Consider the following 15859-nt stretch of genomic DNA (forward strand, 5'->3'; position numbering starts at 1 on the left):
GACGGAGTCTCGCTCTGTCGCCCAGGCTGGAGTGCAGTGGCCGGATCTCAGCTCACTGCAAGCTCTGCCTCCCGGGTTTACGCCATTCTCCTGCCTCAGCCTCCCGAGTAGCTGGGACTACAGGCGCCCGCCACCTCGCCCGGCTAGTTTTTTGTATTTTTTAGTAGAGACAGGGTTTCACCGTGTTAGCCAGGATGGTCTCGATCTGACCTCGTGATCTGCCCGTCTCGGCCTCCCAAAGTGCTGGGATTACAGGCTTGAGCCACCGCGCCCGGCCTATTTGTTTGTTTTTTTGAGATGGAGTCTTGCTCTATTGCCTGGGCTGGAGTGCAGTGGCGCTAGCTCAGCTCACTGCAACCTCTGCCTCCCTGGTTCAAGCAGTTCTCCTGTCTCAGCCTACTGAGAAGCTGGGATTATAGGCATACACCACAATGCCCAGGTGACTTTTTTTTTTTTTTTTTTTTGTATTTTTAGTAGAGATGGGGTTTCACCATGTTGGCCAGGCTGGTCTTGAACTCCTGACCTCATGACCTCAAGTGATCTGCCTGCCTCCCTCCGTCCCAATTTTTTTTTTTTTTTTGAGCCGGGGTCTCACTCTGTTGCCCAGGCTGGAGTGCAGTGGCCCGATCTCGGCTCACTGCAAGCTCCGCCTCCTGGGTTCACGCCATTCTCCTGCCTCAACCTCCTGAGTAGCTGGAATAGGTGCCCGCCACCACGCCCGGCTAATTTTTTGTATTTTGTTTAGTATAGATGGGGTTCCACTGTGTTAGCCAGAATGGTCTCAATCTCCTGACCTGGTGGTCCACCCTCTGTGGCCTCCCAAAGTGCTGAGATTACAGATGTGAGCTGCCGCACCCGGCTAACCCAATTATTTTTTATTTTTATTTATTTTTTGAAACAGAGTCTCTGTTCCCCAGGCTGGAGTGCAGTGGCGTGATCTTGGCAGGGATTACAGGCTCCTGCCATCTTGCCTGGCTAATTTTTGTATTTTTAGTAGAGATGGGGTTTCGGTGTTTTGGCCAGGCTGGTCTCGAACTCCTGACCTCAAGTGATCTGCCTGCCTCAGCCTCCCAAATTGCTGGGATTACAGGCTTGAGCCACCATGCCCAGCCAAATTTTTTTATTTTATTTTATTATTTTATTTTATTTTTGAGACGGAGTTTCACTCTTGTTGCCCAGGCTGGAGTGCAATGGTGCGATCTCAGCTCACAGCAACCTCCGCTTCCTCAGCTCAAGCGATTCTCCTGCCGCAAGCCTCCCGAGTAGCTGGGATTACAGGCATGCACCACCATGCCTGGCTAATTTTGTATTTTTTTTTATTAGAGACGGGGTTTATCCATGTTGGTCAGGCTGGTCTCGAACTCCCGACCTCAGGTGATCCGCCTGCCTTGGCCTCCCAAAGTGCTGGGAGTACAGGCATGAGCTGCCACACCCAGCAATTTTTTTAGTTTTTGAACTCCTGGCCTCAAGCAATCCTGCCTTGGCCTCCCAAAGTATTGGGATTATAGGTGTGAGCCACTGTGCCCAGCCACTAGCTGTGAGATCTTGAGTGAGCTACTTAATGGCCCTAAGGGTCCTCATCTGTGTAGTGGAGATAATAATACCTGTCCCACGGGGCTGCTGTGATCATTACATTAGTTAAAGGACATAAATGTGGTTGAAGTAGTTGACATGGTTGATGCACAGTAAAAGCTAGTCTTTTACTTCTAAGCCAGATGGGGTGAGGGGGCATTGGAGAGCTGAGCAGAGGAAGCCTGAGATCTTACTTAGGTTCCCAAAGGCTGTCCTGGCTGCCATGTTGAGACTATACAGCAAGGATGGAAACAGGCCAGTCCCGATTCTGCTGTACTAAGCCAGACAAAAGATGGTGGTGGTGTAGGCTAGATATGTTTGAAGAGAGTTGATGGGGTTTGCTGATGGATTGATTTGATGTGGGCATGCAAGAAATAGAAGAATGTGGGAGGATGAGGTTGGTGAGTTGGAGGCAAACTGGTGTTTAATTTTAGACATGTTATGTTTCTCTCTTTGTGTTTTTTTTTTTTTTTCCCTGAGACAGAGTCTTTTGCCCATGTTGGAGTACAGTGGTCGGATTATAGCTCACTGCAGCCTTGACCTCCTAAGCTTAGGTGATCCTCCCACCTCAGCCTCCCAGGTAGCCAGGACTACAAAGGCGTGCCCCACACCCAGCTAATTTTCGTATTTTTAGTGGAGATGGGGTTTTGCCATGTTGTTCAGGCTGGTCTCAAACTCCTGGGCTCAAGCAGTCCACCCTCCTTGGCTTCCCAAAGTGTTGGGATTACAGGCATGAAGCACCATGCCTGTCCAACATGTTACGTTTTAAGATGCCTATTCAAGATCCAAGTGGAGATGTTGACTAGGCCCTTGAATATATAAAGCTGGAATTCAGAGAAGGAAGTTTGGGCTAGAGTGGAAAAGTTGGGAGTTATCAGTATATGTATCTATATATATTTGTGATTTTTTTTTTTTTTTTGAGATAGAGTTTTGCTCTTGTCACCCAGGCTGGAGTGCAGTGCCTTGAATACTGAATTAGTGAATGTTGAACCATTGCTTCTAGGGGAAATACAGGGTTAGGTTCCTGCAAGCCTCTGGTCACATTTTGTTCAACCAATCAATATATAACCGATCACTTGTTTTATGTATGTTTCTGTTTAGAGACAATTTACTTGACATAATATTGTTGATTCATTAACAGTGAACTCAGGGCCAACAGCACTGTGATTTGTGCCTGACTGAAGCTTATCCAACACCTCCCATAGTTCTTGCACTTAGCAACACTAGAAAGCACCACAGTACTATACCTGGGGACCCAACAAAATGTACACAAATGAAAAAAAGTAGCATTAACTGCATCACAATAAAGCCTTGTTTAGTGTGTGTCAAGCAACTCAATATTCTTACCACTCTGTACATGTCCATGAATTTTGATTTGAAAGTACCACAAATATTGATTTGGAGGTTACAAATAAATTTTAGTGAGTAGGCAGATTCATAGATAAAGAATGAACTGTGAGGACTATTTGGTTAAGTGTATTTTTATTTTATTTATTGTATTTTATTTTATTTTTTATTTATTTATTTTTTTTCTGAGACGGAGTCTCGCTGTGTCTCCCAGGCTGGAGTGCAGTGGCCAGATCTCAGTTCACTGCAAGCTCTGCCTCCTGGGTTCACGCCATTCTCCTGCCTCAGCCTCCCGAGTAGTTGGGACTACAGGCGCCCGCCACCTCGCCCAGCTAGTTTTTTGTATTTTTTAGTAGAGACAGGGTTTCACCGTGTTAGCCAGGATGGTCTCGATCTCCTGACCTTGTGATCCGCCCGTCTCGGCCTCCCAAAGTGCTGGGATTACAGGCTTGAGCCACCGCGCCCGGCCTATTTTATTTTTTATATTTTGTTTTATATTTTATATTTTTATTTTATTTTTTATATTTTTATTTTATTTTATTTTATTATTTTTTATTTTATTTTATTTTCGAGATGGAGTCTCACTCTGTCGCCCAGGCTGGGGTGCAGTGGCGTGATCTCGGCTCATTGCCACCTCTGCCTCCCGGGTTCAAATGATTCTCCTTCCTCAGCCTCCCGAGTAGCTGGGACTACAGGCACACACCATCATGCCCAGCTAATTTTTGTATTTTTAGTAGAGACAAGGTTTCACCATGTTGGCCAGGCTAGTCTCAAACTCCTGATCTCAGGTGATCCACCCGTCTCGGCCTCCCAAAGTGCTGGGATTACAGATGTGAGCTACCGCTCCCGGCCTGAGTGTATTTATTTTACATATTTATATTTGAACTGAAACTTTTATGAACCATTTTATTTAATGCATTCTGACATTTTCTATTATTTCAATTTTTTTCCCAACAAAACTTCTTACATATTTATTATTGAACCAGCCTACCAGTGTAGAGCTTATAATCAGAGAAAAACCATTTTCTCAACAAAGTATGTACACCTTTCCAGATAGTGGTGACAGTTTCAGCTTGTTGTGATAAGGTGATAGTCTTATGTGCTGCATCTCATGTGTAATTCCTGGCAGACCTAGCTTGGTTCTTCTCCAGTCCCTCCTCTTGGGGTTGTAGCTAACTGTATTAGCAGTTTTTTGTTTTGTTTTGTTTTGAGATGGAGTCTCACTCTGTTGCCCAGGCTGGAGTGCAGTGGCACAATCCCGGCTCACTGCAACCTCCGCCTCCCAGATTCAAGCGATTCTCCTGCCTCAGCCTCCCAAGTAGCTGGGACTACAGGTGCATACCACCACGCCTTGCTAATTATTTTGTATTTTTAGTAGAGATGGGGTTTTACCATGTTTAACCAGGATGGTCTCAATCTCCTGACCTTGTGATCTGCCTGCCTTGGCCTCTGAAAGTGCTGGGATTATAGGCGTGAGCCACCGCGCCCGGCCCTGTATTACCAGTTTTAATCTGAATCCACTGGGGAATGGGACGATTTTGCTTTTGTTTCTTGGCCAGGAATTCCATGATCCTGAACGTTTTGTGAGAAGATGGTGGGAGAAAGAATCAACAGCACACACCATGATGGTGGAGAAGGGGTTGGGGGAAGCGGGTGGAGGAACATGTTTCTGTTTCATTCATTCATTCATTCATTCATTTATTTATTTATTTTTTGAGACGGAGTCTCGCTCTGCCACCCAGGCTGGAGTGCAGTGGCCAGATCTCAGCTCACTGCAAGCTCCGCCTCCCGGGTTTACGCCATTCTCCTGCCTCAGCTTCCCGAGTAGCTGGGACTACAGGCGCCCGCCTCGTCGCCCGGCTAGTTTTTTGTATTTTTTAAGTAGAGACAGGGTTTCACCGTATTAGCCAGGATGGTCTCGATCTCCTGACCTCATGATCCGCCCGTCTCGGCCTCCCAAAGTTCTGGGATTACAGGCTTGAGCCACCGTGCCCGGCCTCATTTATTTTTGAAAAGCTGGGTCTGGGCGTGGTGGCTCACGCCTATAATCCCAACACTTTGGGAAGCCAAGGTGGGGAATCACTTGAGTTTAGGAGTTCGAGACCAGCCTGGCCAACATGGTAAAACCCTGTTTCTACTAAAAACACAAAAATTAGCTGGGCGTGGTGGCATGCACCTGTAATCCCAGCTACTCAGGAGGCTGAGACAGGAGAATCACTTGAACCCGGGAAGTGGAGGTTGCAGTGAGCCAAGATTGTGCCATTATACTCCAGCCGGGGCAGAAAGAGCGAAACTCTGGGGAAAAAAAAAAAAAAAAAGCTGGTCACAGGCTATAATGGACTATAGCTGGCTGAAAAACATGGTGGAAGTGGCAAAGCCATGAGACTGGATGTGATAGATTACTTCTGGAGGGAAAGAGCCATCATTCTTCCCAGGGCCGACTCAGGGGCAGAAAGAAGCCTACGTGTAAGGAGTTAAAAAGCCAAAGTGTGGCCGGGCGTGGTGGCTCACGCCTGTAATCCCAGCACTTTGGGAGGCCAAGGCGGGCGGATCAGGAGGTCAGGAGATCAAGACCATCCTGGCTAAGACAGTGAAACCCTGTCTCTACTAAAAATACAAAAAATTAGCCAGGCGCGGTAGCAGGCGCCTGTAGTCCCAGCTACTTGGGAGGCTGAGGCAGGAGAATGGCATGAACCCGGGAGGCAGAGTTTGCAGTGAGCCGACATCATGCCACTGCACTCCAGCCTGGGCGACAGAGCGAGACTCCGTCTCAAAAAAAAAGCCAAAGTGTGGGGTGAGGGGACTGGCCTCCTGCTAGTGCTCATGGGCCCGGATCTCCTCCCAGGTGACCATCTTGGTGCTGCAGGGCCGGCTGGATGAGGCCCGACAGATGCTCTCCAAGGAAGCCGACGCCAGCCCCGCCTCTGCAGGCATATGCCGAATCATGGGAGACCTGATGAGGACAATGCCCATTCTCAGTGTACGTAGGGGTAGCTTTGCTCTACTGGGTCACAGGAGATGGGTGATTCACTAAATATAAAGGGTTTGGGTGGGATGACATCTCATGGCTGGTCTCTCCCTTAGCCCGGGAACACCCAGACACTGACAGAGCTGGAGCTAAAGTGGCAGCACTGGCACGAGGAATGTGAGCGGTATCTCCAGGACAGCACATTCGCCACCAGCCCTCACCTGGAGTCTCTCTTGAAGGTCTGGGAAGCAGTTCAGATTGCATGCATGCTGGCTTCCTGTGGGGGCTGTGGCATCCAGTGCAGTAGCGGCAGAAGCTTGGTCCTCTTTGGATAGGGCTGTCTGTTGCTCTGCCATGATGGTGAGAGCTTTCAGACTAGTTGAAATCCAGTGCCCTAGCAGAGAGCAGGAGCATTATGGAGAAGGTACCCCTGAAAAGAGGACAGAGTTCAGCACAAATGTCTCTTCCTCAGATTATGCTGGGAGACGAAGCTGCCTTGTTAGAGCAGAAGGAACTTCTGAGTAATTGGTATCATTTCCTAGTGACTCGGCTCTTGTACTCCAATCCCACAGTAAAACCCATTGATCTGCACTACTACGCCCAGGTGAGTGAGCTTGGGGTGGGCAAGGGTGGGGGTAGGAGTCCTGGTGGCGCCGTGATGGGTCATTCTCTTTGAATTTGTCCCCGAGGAACAGGAAGACCCTTTCCTTTGGCCCTTAGTGAAAGAACATGGCACCCTTCTCTGAGATTCCTTATACAGCAGCTCTGCCTGTCCCCTGAGTCTCTCTTCCGTCCTCGGGATTGAGTGTCTCATCACCTTTCCACAGTCCAGCCTGGACCTGTTTCTGGGAGGTGAGAGCAGCCCAGAACCCCTGGACAACATCTTGTTGGCAGCCTTTGAGTTTGATATCCATCAAGTGATCAAAGAGTGCAGGTAGGATCTCTCCCACCCCCCACTGTTACCATTTTTAGGTGTGCAAATATCACCACCATCTGTTTCTAGAGTGGCCTGTTCTTCCTTACCCTTCTTTCCTCAGACCTGCTATCTTAGTCCATCTCATGCTGCTATTGCAGAATACCTGAGACCAGGTAATTTATAAAGAAAAAGATGATTTTCTCACAGTTCTGGAGGCTAGGGAGTCCAGGATCAAGGCACTGGCAATGTTTCTGGTGAGGGCTGCTCTCTGCTGCCAAGATGGCACCTTGAACACTGTGTTCTCATGTGGTGGAAGGGCAAGAAGGACAAACTCCCTTCGTCAAGTCACTTTATAAGGGCACCCAGGCCGGGCGCGGTGGCTCAAGCCTGTAATCCCAGCACTTTGGGAGGCCGAGACGGGCAGATCACGAGGTCAGGAGATCGAGACCATCCTGGCTAACATGGTGAAACCCCGTCTCTACTAAAAAATACAAAAAAACGAGCCGGGCGAGGTGGCGAGCGCCTGTAGTCCCAGCTACTTGGGAGGCTGAGGCCGGAGAATGGCGTAAACCTGGGAGGCGGAGCTTGCAGTGAGCTGAGATCCGGCCACTGCACTCCAGCCTGGGTGAAAAAGCGAGACTCCATCTCAAAAAAAAAAAAAAATAAGGGCACCCAATCACATTCATGAGTGAGGAGTCCTCCTGGCCTAATCACCTGTCAGAGGCCCTACCTCTTAATACTATCACATTGGCAAAACTGGGGTTTTAGAGAGGATCCCTTCAAACCATAGCACCTGCTCCCCTGCTTGGCCTGCTACAGGTAGATAATGGCTTCTCCCTGGGTGAGCTTGGGGACTTCCTGGGGCTTGAGGGCTACCATATACATAACTGTTTCTATTTTAGGGATGTTTATTTAAAATAACATTGCAGGAAATTACTTTGACATTTAAAATCTAGAAAAAGCCAGCAAGCCTGTTTCTTGGCACCTAATGGACATGTAGTCACCTTATGGGATGGCATGTTCCAACAGTCTCACTCCAGTGACGTGAGCTACCGAACTACCGGGCTTGAGGCTGGGTATTATTCAGAATTTCCAGCCCTCTCTCCAAAAGAAGGTGTTCTGTCATTGCACTGAATCTTTAGCAAGGCAGGAAAGGGAGTGCCAAACATAATGAATCAAAGAGAAACCTTTCCAGAACTCTCCATATGTGGTAAGTCAGAAAGAATGTCCCCTTCCTTCTTGTGCACCCTGGATGGTGGGCATTGCACTGAAGACCTGCTGGGAAGGGAGGAAGTGGGTAATAGCAGAAGATGGCCTTGATCAGGTGTCAGATTCACTGACCTCAACTGGCTCTTTGTAGATTTGGGCATGGGAAGAGTTTCCTTAGCCCTGCCTGCTCTTATTTTGGCCAAAAGAAAGCCAGGGCTTCAAGAAAATGATTCTAGATTTGGGGAATGAAAAACAAGTTTTTTGTGTGTTTGTTTGTTTCTGGGTTTTTTTTTTTTTTTTTTTTGAGACAGAGTTTTGCTCTTGTTGCCCAGACTGGAGTGCGGTGGCGCGATCTTGGCTCCCTGCAACCTCCGCCTACTGGATTCCAGCGATTCTCCTGCCTCAGCCTCCCAAGTAGCTGGGATTACAGGTGTCTGTCACCACACCGAGCAAATTTTTGTGTTTTTCAGTAGAGACAGGGTTTCACCATGTTGCCCAGGCTGGTCTGGAACTCCTAACCTCAGGTGATCTGCCCACCTCAGCCTCCCAAAGTGCCGGGATTACAGGTGTGAGCCACTGCACCCTGCCAAGTTTTTTTTTTTTTTGAGACAGGGTCTTACTTTGTCACCCAGGCTGGAGTGCAGTGGAGTGATCTCAGCTCTCTACAACCTTGACCTCCTGGGTTCAAGTGATCCTCTTGCCTCAGCCTTCCAGGTAGCTGGGACTACAGGTGTGTGCCACTATGCCTGGATAATTATTATTATTTTTTTTGTAGAGATGAGATTTCACTATGTTGCCCAAGCTGGTCTTGAACTCGTGAGCTCAAGTGATCTGCCTGTCTCAGCCTCCCACAGTGCTAGGATTACAGGCATGAGCTGCCATGCCCGGCCTGAGAGTCAAGTTTCGTGTCAGTATTTTCACAGGCCTGTAAACATCGTGGGAAGTCCCCGCATGGAGAAATTAGAATAACTTAACAACACGCAAACACATCATCATTTGGCTTTTTTGGTGTCTCTGCCCGTAGTTGAGTATTCCAAAATTTCCTGTCCGTTATAACAGTGAATGAGTTTCACCAGGGCTTCCTTTATAAGCTGTATCTGAATTTTTAGGAATAAAACAGATTTGAGCAGAACAAGTCTCTTGGATGCAGGGAGTATAAAGGGGGAAAGCATCCTGCTGTTTCCCGTGGCAGAAGAAAAAGAGAAGTACCAATGAAGAGGAGTGAACAACAACACTCGTGCCGGACACAGACAAGGAAGGGTTAGGCTCACAGTCCCCCAGTCTCGGCCTCTCTCCACCCTCACAAGCAGGAAGGGATCTGAGCTCTGTTAGTGGGAAATCTTGGAGTTTGCATTTCTCTGATGGCGAGGCTACCTCCTATCCTGTTTTGAAAGAGGAACAGAAAAGCAGAGCTTGTCCCAGGAATTGTGAAACGGGCTGAAATGTCTTGAGAGACAGTAGCAGTTTTAGAAGTGTACCCTCCTGGCTCTGGGGAAAGATTGAATTGGGGTCTTGTGGGCACATGTTTTCTCATGGGATGTATCAGTCAGACCTATGCACACTTCTGGAGGGCAGGGAAGTGTGTCTCTTTCTGGACTTGAGCCCGTGGGCTGCTGGCATGCCTTTTTAAAGGCATTAGAAAGAGGTTTCTTTCTCTTTTTTCTTTCCTGTTCACACCACCTTCATATGAACATGGAGAAGGGAGGTTTCTCTCGTTTTCAGCAGAGGGCTACTTCGGAGCTGATAATTAGGCCTTTCCCGCCTTGAATGTTGAGGTTGCCCGCCTGCTCTGTGTCTTGGCTGCTCACTCAGAATCCTTGAGTGAGAGAGAGAGAGTGTGTGACTGTGTGTGTGTGTGTGTGTGTGTGTGTGTGTGTGTGTGTGTGTGTGATCTAAGACCTAACTCTATGGTTCAGGCCTGCTGGGCCCTGCAGGGAGACCGTGGTGGCCTTGTGCAGCACTAGGTCTGGTCTCCGTCACTTGAGTTGTGTTGTGGGCAGAGGCTCTCAGTGCGTGCTGCCTTCCAGCCTGGGAGGCTGCTGGATCCTTTGGGAAGACAGCGGGCACAGTCTCAGCCCTTCCTTCCACTGGCGGGTGACTTTCATGCAGGCTAAGGCTTTGGCTCCCTTAGCCTGGGTCCCCTATAGCCTTTTCACTGGCTTCTCTAATGGTTTCGACATAACCATCAGCTATAAATCTGGGTAGCAACAGCTGTTTTGGGAAGCTGAGGTGTCCTTTCCCCTGGGCCAGCCCACTTCCTGTTTTTTTTCCCCAGCTTTATTGAGGTGTGATTAACAAAGTAGTATGTATTTAAGGTGTACAACTTTTTTTTTTTTTAAAGACAGTGTCTTGTCCTGTCGCTCAGGCTGGAGTGCAGTGCTGCGATCTCAGCTCACTGCAACCTCTGCCTCCTGGGCTCAAGCCATCTTCTGCCTCAGCCTTCTGAGTAGCTGGGACCACAGGCACTCGCCACCACGCCCAGCTAACTTTTGTATTTTTGGTGAAGATGGGGTTTTGACATGTTGGCCAGGCTGGTCTCAAACTCCTGAGCTCGAGTGATCCATCCACCTCGTCCTCCCAAAGTGTTGGGATTACAGGAGTGAGCCACTGTACCCAGCCAAGGTGTACAACATGTTTTGAGAGACGTGTACATTGTGAAATTAAGCTAGTGAGCACATCCGTCACCTCATATAGTGACCCTTTTGGTGTGCGTGTGGTGAGAACATTCAAAAGCTGCTTTCTAGCTGGGTGTGGCAGCGCATGCCTGTAACCTCAGCTACTGGGGAGGCTGAGGCATGAGAACTGCTTGAACCCGGGAGGTAGAGGTTGCAGTGAGTCGAGATCTCACCAGTGCACTCCCACCTGGGTGACAAAGCAAGACTCCATCTCAACTACTTTCTGAGCAATTTTTTTTTTTTTTTTTTGAGATATGGTTGTGCTCTCTCACCCAAGTTGGAGTGCAGTGGTTTGATCTTGGCCTACTGCAGCCTGTGCTTCCCAGGCTCAAGCAATCCTCCCACCGTAGCTTCTCGAGTAGCTGGGATTACAGGTGTGTTCCCCCACACCTGGCTAATTTTTGTATTTTTAGAGATGGGGTTTTGCCATTTTGCCCAGGCTGGTCTTAAATTCCTGGGCTCAGGTGATCTGCCTGCCTTGGCCTCCCAAAGTACTGGGATCATGGGCATGAGCTACCATCACACCCGGCCCCATCTCTCTGAGGGACAGGACATGTGGGGTTCTTGCTCACCCCCGCTCTTGTGGGACGCGGCCTCTGCCCTGACTTTCCTTCTTGCTTTGGTGTCTGAATCTGCAGCATCGCCCTGAGCAACTGGTGGTTTGTGGCCCACCTGACAGACCTGCTGGACCACTGCAAGCTCCTCCAGTCACACAACCTCTAGTAAGTGGCCTGGAGGCACCGATCCTCCTTTTCTTACCACCAAGCCCTCGAGGGTGGGGTGAACTGATATGCCTGGAAGGGAGGTTGGGCTGAGGAAGGGGGCCCTGAACAGGTCAGGCCAGGAGTCTTGGTCTTTTGGTATGTTTTATTCCAGTTTCGGTTCCCACATGAGAGAGTTCCTCCTGCTGGAGTACGCCTCTGGACTGTTCGCTCATCCCAGGTAGGAAGGACCCCACGGGTGCAGGCTGTGCCGTGTGCTCTTCAGCATGCGGGTGCCACTGGAGCTTGGACTGTTCTCTCCCAGTTGGCTCCCTGAAGGCTACGGAAGGGTCAGTGAAAGGGAGCTGCAGGTGCCAGTCCCCAGAGCCACGAGGCAGCACCTCATGTCTGTCTTCCTCGAACTTTTGCAGCCTGTGGCAGCTGGGGGTGGATTACTTTGATTACTGCCCCAAGCTGGGCCGAGTCTCCCTGGAGCTGCACATTGAGCGGATACCTCTCAACACCGAGCAGAAAGCCCTCAAGGTGCTGCGGATCTGTGAGCAGCGGCAGATGACTGAACAAGGTGAGCTGGCCCTGCTCCCAGCCTTACCATCTGTGGGACGTGGGAGTCAGGGCAACCTGAGGTCACACTCTGTGCCTACCCCAGCCATTCTCCTCCTCATGAGCCACACTGGAGAGAGGTGGGGCTGTGGATGCCAAGAGGTAAACTAACAGATGGGATAATTATTTGGGAGGGACAGGAAAGCTAGGGATCCACTGGAACCGAGACAAAATCTACATACCACCTGGAAAGGCCTGAGCCACCCCTTTTCTCACACACTTGATTCCACGAGGTCAGGGCTGGGGTCGGCGCTATTTCCCTGTCCAGGTGGGTTGCTATTGCTATCTCAGCCTGGCTCAATGGGGAAGCAGTGCTGGAGGTGGCTCCAGAAAAGCAGAGAGAGTGGAATGAGGATGACCAAGTCTGCCCCTTCCTTTCTCCCCTCACTGTTGAGTGATGTAAACATGAGTTATTACCCTGCAGAGAGACAGTTGGCATGTTCACGACCATTTCTGAAAGCATATGGTATTCATGATGCACAGGAAGATAGGATTTGAGGCATCTGGAGAGGTAACAGAAGAGCTGACACGTAGGGAGAAACAAAAATCTTTTGCTACCCTTGAAGCCACACACACTCCCAGAGCCAGTCCTGCCGTGATGGGCACTTACACTCTTAGCAGAGCCCAGACACTGTTAATCAGCCTGAGTTTCCAGCTCTGCCAGTCCAGCTGCGTTTAGAGCCCACAGAGTGGCTTTGGGGTGGAGTGAGGCTGTGAGGCCACCGTGGTCCCCACAGGGCTCAGGAATGGAGTGATTTGTGGAGTGAAAGCCGTTCACCTTTTCTTTTCCCTTGCAAAGTTCGCAGCATTTGTAAGATCTTAGCCATGAAAGCCGTCCGCAACAATCGCCTAGGTTCTGCCCTCTCTTGGAGCATCCGTGCTAAGGATGCTGCCTTTGCCACGCTTGTGTCAGACAGGTGCGTACTGCTGGTGTTGGCTTCCCAGGGACTGGGTGGTTGAGGTGGGCCTGAGACTACTGCTCTGATGTCTGGGCTGGGCCCTGCAGGTTCCTCAGGGATTACTGTGAGCGAGGCTGCTTTTCTGATTTGGATCTCATTGACAACCTGGGGCCAGCCATGATGCTCAGTGACCGACTGACATTCCTGGGTGAGTCCCTGGGTTTTGTGCCCTGTGCTTTGGACACAAGTGGGTAGTTGGGGAGGTTGGAGGAATCATATCAGACTTCTCCCAGCGCTTCCTTCATATATTCCCATTGCATCAGTGGCCCCAGAAACATCCTCCGTCATGTCCAGGATCGTGAGTTTGGCTGTCACATCTCCTTAGTGCCTCCATGTTTCTTTTTTTTTTTTTTTTTTGAGACAGAATCTTACTCGCTTTGTGGCCCAGGCTGCCAGGCTGGAGTGCAGTGGCACGATCTCAGCTCACTGCAGCCTCCACCTCCTGACTTCAAGCGATTCTCCTGCCTCAGCCTCCCAGGTAGCTGGGACTACAGGCACGCGCCACCACGCCCGGCTAATTTTTTGTATTTTTAGTAGAGATGGGGTTTCATCATGTTGGCCAGGCTTGTCTCGAACTCCTGACCTCACGTGACCCGCCCACTTTGGCCTCCCAAAGTGCGGGGATTACAGGCGTGAGCCACTGCGCTGGGCCAGCGCTTCCATGTTTCCTTTTTTTTTAAGATGGAGTCTCACTCTGTCTCCCAGGCTGGAGTGCACAATCCCAGCTCACTGCAACCTCCACCTCCCAGGTTCAAGCAATTCTCCCTCTTCAGCCTCCCAAGTAGCTGAGACAACAGGTGCATGCCACACTACCTGGCTAATTTTTGCATTTTTAGTAGAGATGGGGTTTCACTATGTTGGCCAGGCTGGTCTCAAAATCCGGACCTCAGGTGATCCACCCACCTCGGCCTCCCAAAGTGCTGGGATTACAAGCATAGGCATGAGCCACTGCACCTGGCCTAGTCAATCTATTTTAATCCATGAGTATTGTTGTGTATTTTGACTCTGATGTTTCCCCAGATTTGGCTCTTTGGAGTTCTTCCAAGTCTGCTTTGAACGCTCTTGGTCTGTATCTCACTGGGGCCTATGAGTTTGGAGATAGAAAAAATCTCCTGCTCTGTGCGGCGGCTGGTCTGTGGTTTTTCTTCTCTTGTTTAGGGCCAGGGTGACTTTTGTAGGTGTCACTTGGGCAATTTGGGGGAATATGCACGTTACCTAGTTCTCTTGCTTCGCCATAGGAAAGTATCGCGAGTTCCACCGTATGTACGGGGAGAAGCGTTTTGCCGACGCAGCTTCTCTCCTTCTGTCCTTGATGACGTCCGGGATTGCCCCTCGGTCTTTCTGGATGACTCTGCTGACAGATGCCCTGCCCCTTTTGGAACAAAAACAGGTGAAGGTTGCAGCAGGGTGGTTTGCTTTGCTTGTCAGTCCCTGCTGGAGCTTAGTTGTGTAGCTGTTGGCAACGTGCGTGTTTCTTCCCTTGAAGTTCTGCCTGCGCACGTGTGTTCCCCTTAACATCCTCTCTGGAATTCCAGACTCACACAGGAAACACTGTGTGATTTGAAATGAGGTCTTCCTATACAAAGCACACTGTTGGCGAAAGGCATGAAAGGAAGAACGTCCGAACATGGGCCCCTGCCCCAACCAGTGTAGGCCTGGGCTGGGGGCAGCCAAGCAAGGCAGGCTTTCTTCCCTAGGTGATTTTCTCAGCAGAACAGACTTACGAGTTGATGCAGTGTCTGGAGGACTTGACGTCAAGAAGACCTGTGCGTGGAGAATCTGATATCCAGCAGCTCCAGGTCATTTTCACTTCTGGGCTGATGGTTCCACATGGAGGTGGGAAAAGGCTCCCTGTATCTCAGGCTTCCCTTTCCCTCCAGAAACACTGGCTCCTATGGACACATGTGCCTCTGTTCCCCTTAACCTGTGTCATTCACACACCACCTTCTTTTAGGAGGAAATGAGGGATTCTAGTGTTCTGAGCTCTACATTTTGCTGTTTCCTGTTCATCATTTCCAGTATGGCCCTTTGGTATTGCTTTCTTTTATATTGATAATTTTCTGGAAGCTACTATGAGTGTTAAGTGCTCTCTGCCTTTGGATTAGCTAGAACCTTCGGGAGTGTGAAAGGGCTCCTTCCTGCTCTTGTCTCATGCTGGCGCTCTCTGCTTTGCAGGATGAGGACATAGAAACCACCAAGGTGGAAATGCTGAGACTTGCTCTGGCACGAAATCTTGCTCGGGCAATTATAAGAGAAGGCTCACTGGAAGGTTCCTGAGAACTGCTTCATTGTGGTATCTTTGTATGGCAATGTATATAGATTTTTTAAAGGAATAAATGTGTTGCAAATGTAGGTTCTTAAGAGTCCACCCAGGGAGCTTATCTGTCCAGTCTGAACCTGAGGTAGTAAGATTAAAAAATGCTTGTTTTATGTTTTTTGTTTTTTTTTTTGAGACAGTCTTGCACTGTTGCCTGTGCTCGAGTGCAATGGTGCCATCTCAGCTCACTGCAACCTCCGCCTCCCAGGTTCACCTGATTCTCCTGCCTCAGCCTCCCAAGTAGCTGGAATTATAGGTGCACACCACATCCAGCTAGTTTTTTTGTTTTTGTTTTTTTTTTGAGACGGAGTCTCGCTCTGTCCCCCAGGCTGGGGTGCAGTGGCTGGATCTCAGCTCACTACAAGCTCTGCCTCCCAGGTTCACACCATTCTCCTGCCTCAGCCTCCCAAGTAGCTGGGACTACAGGCACCTGCCACCTCGCCTGGCTAGTTTTTTGTATTTTTTAGTAGAGACGGGGTTTCACGGTGTTAGCCAGGATGGTCTCGATCTCCTGACCTCGTGATCCACCCGTCTCGGCCTCCCAAAGTGCTGGGATTACGGGCTTGAGCCACCG

The 15859-nt window shown here is 49.6% G+C and overlaps 1 protein-coding gene across 4 annotated transcripts in view; it reads left to right on the forward strand.

Moving 5' to 3' along the window:
- Positions 1-15320, forward strand: part of NUP85 (nucleoporin 85) — a 30957-nt gene extending 15637 nt beyond the window's left edge. For 3 of the 4 annotated variants that reach the window (XM_033182135.1, XM_033182137.1, XM_033182138.1), the window contains 12 exons: positions 5765-5899; positions 6004-6126; positions 6360-6491; positions 6715-6821; positions 11326-11409; positions 11564-11629; positions 11820-11971; positions 12809-12926; positions 13016-13116; positions 14207-14358; positions 14666-14767; positions 15144-15320. In XM_033182135.1, the coding sequence (XP_033038026.1) occupies positions 5765-5899; positions 6004-6126; positions 6360-6491; positions 6715-6821; positions 11326-11409; positions 11564-11629; positions 11820-11971; positions 12809-12926; positions 13016-13116; positions 14207-14358; positions 14666-14767; positions 15144-15245 (1374 nt within the window). In that variant the 3' untranslated portion in view covers positions 15246-15320. Of the gene's footprint in view, positions 1-5764; positions 5900-6003; positions 6127-6359; positions 6492-6714; positions 6822-11325; positions 11410-11563; positions 11630-11819; positions 11972-12808; positions 12927-13015; positions 13117-14206; positions 14359-14665; positions 14805-15143 lie in introns of all 4 variants that reach the window. The other variant, XM_033182136.1, reaches the window with a different exon arrangement.
- Positions 15321-15859: the final 539 nt, after the last annotated feature.

The sequence above is a fragment of the Trachypithecus francoisi genome, unplaced genomic scaffold (assembly GCF_009764315.1).
Source record: "Trachypithecus francoisi isolate TF-2019V2 unplaced genomic scaffold, Tfra_2.0 Lachesis_group20, whole genome shotgun sequence".
Lineage (NCBI taxonomy): Eukaryota > Metazoa > Chordata > Mammalia > Primates > Cercopithecidae > Trachypithecus > Trachypithecus francoisi.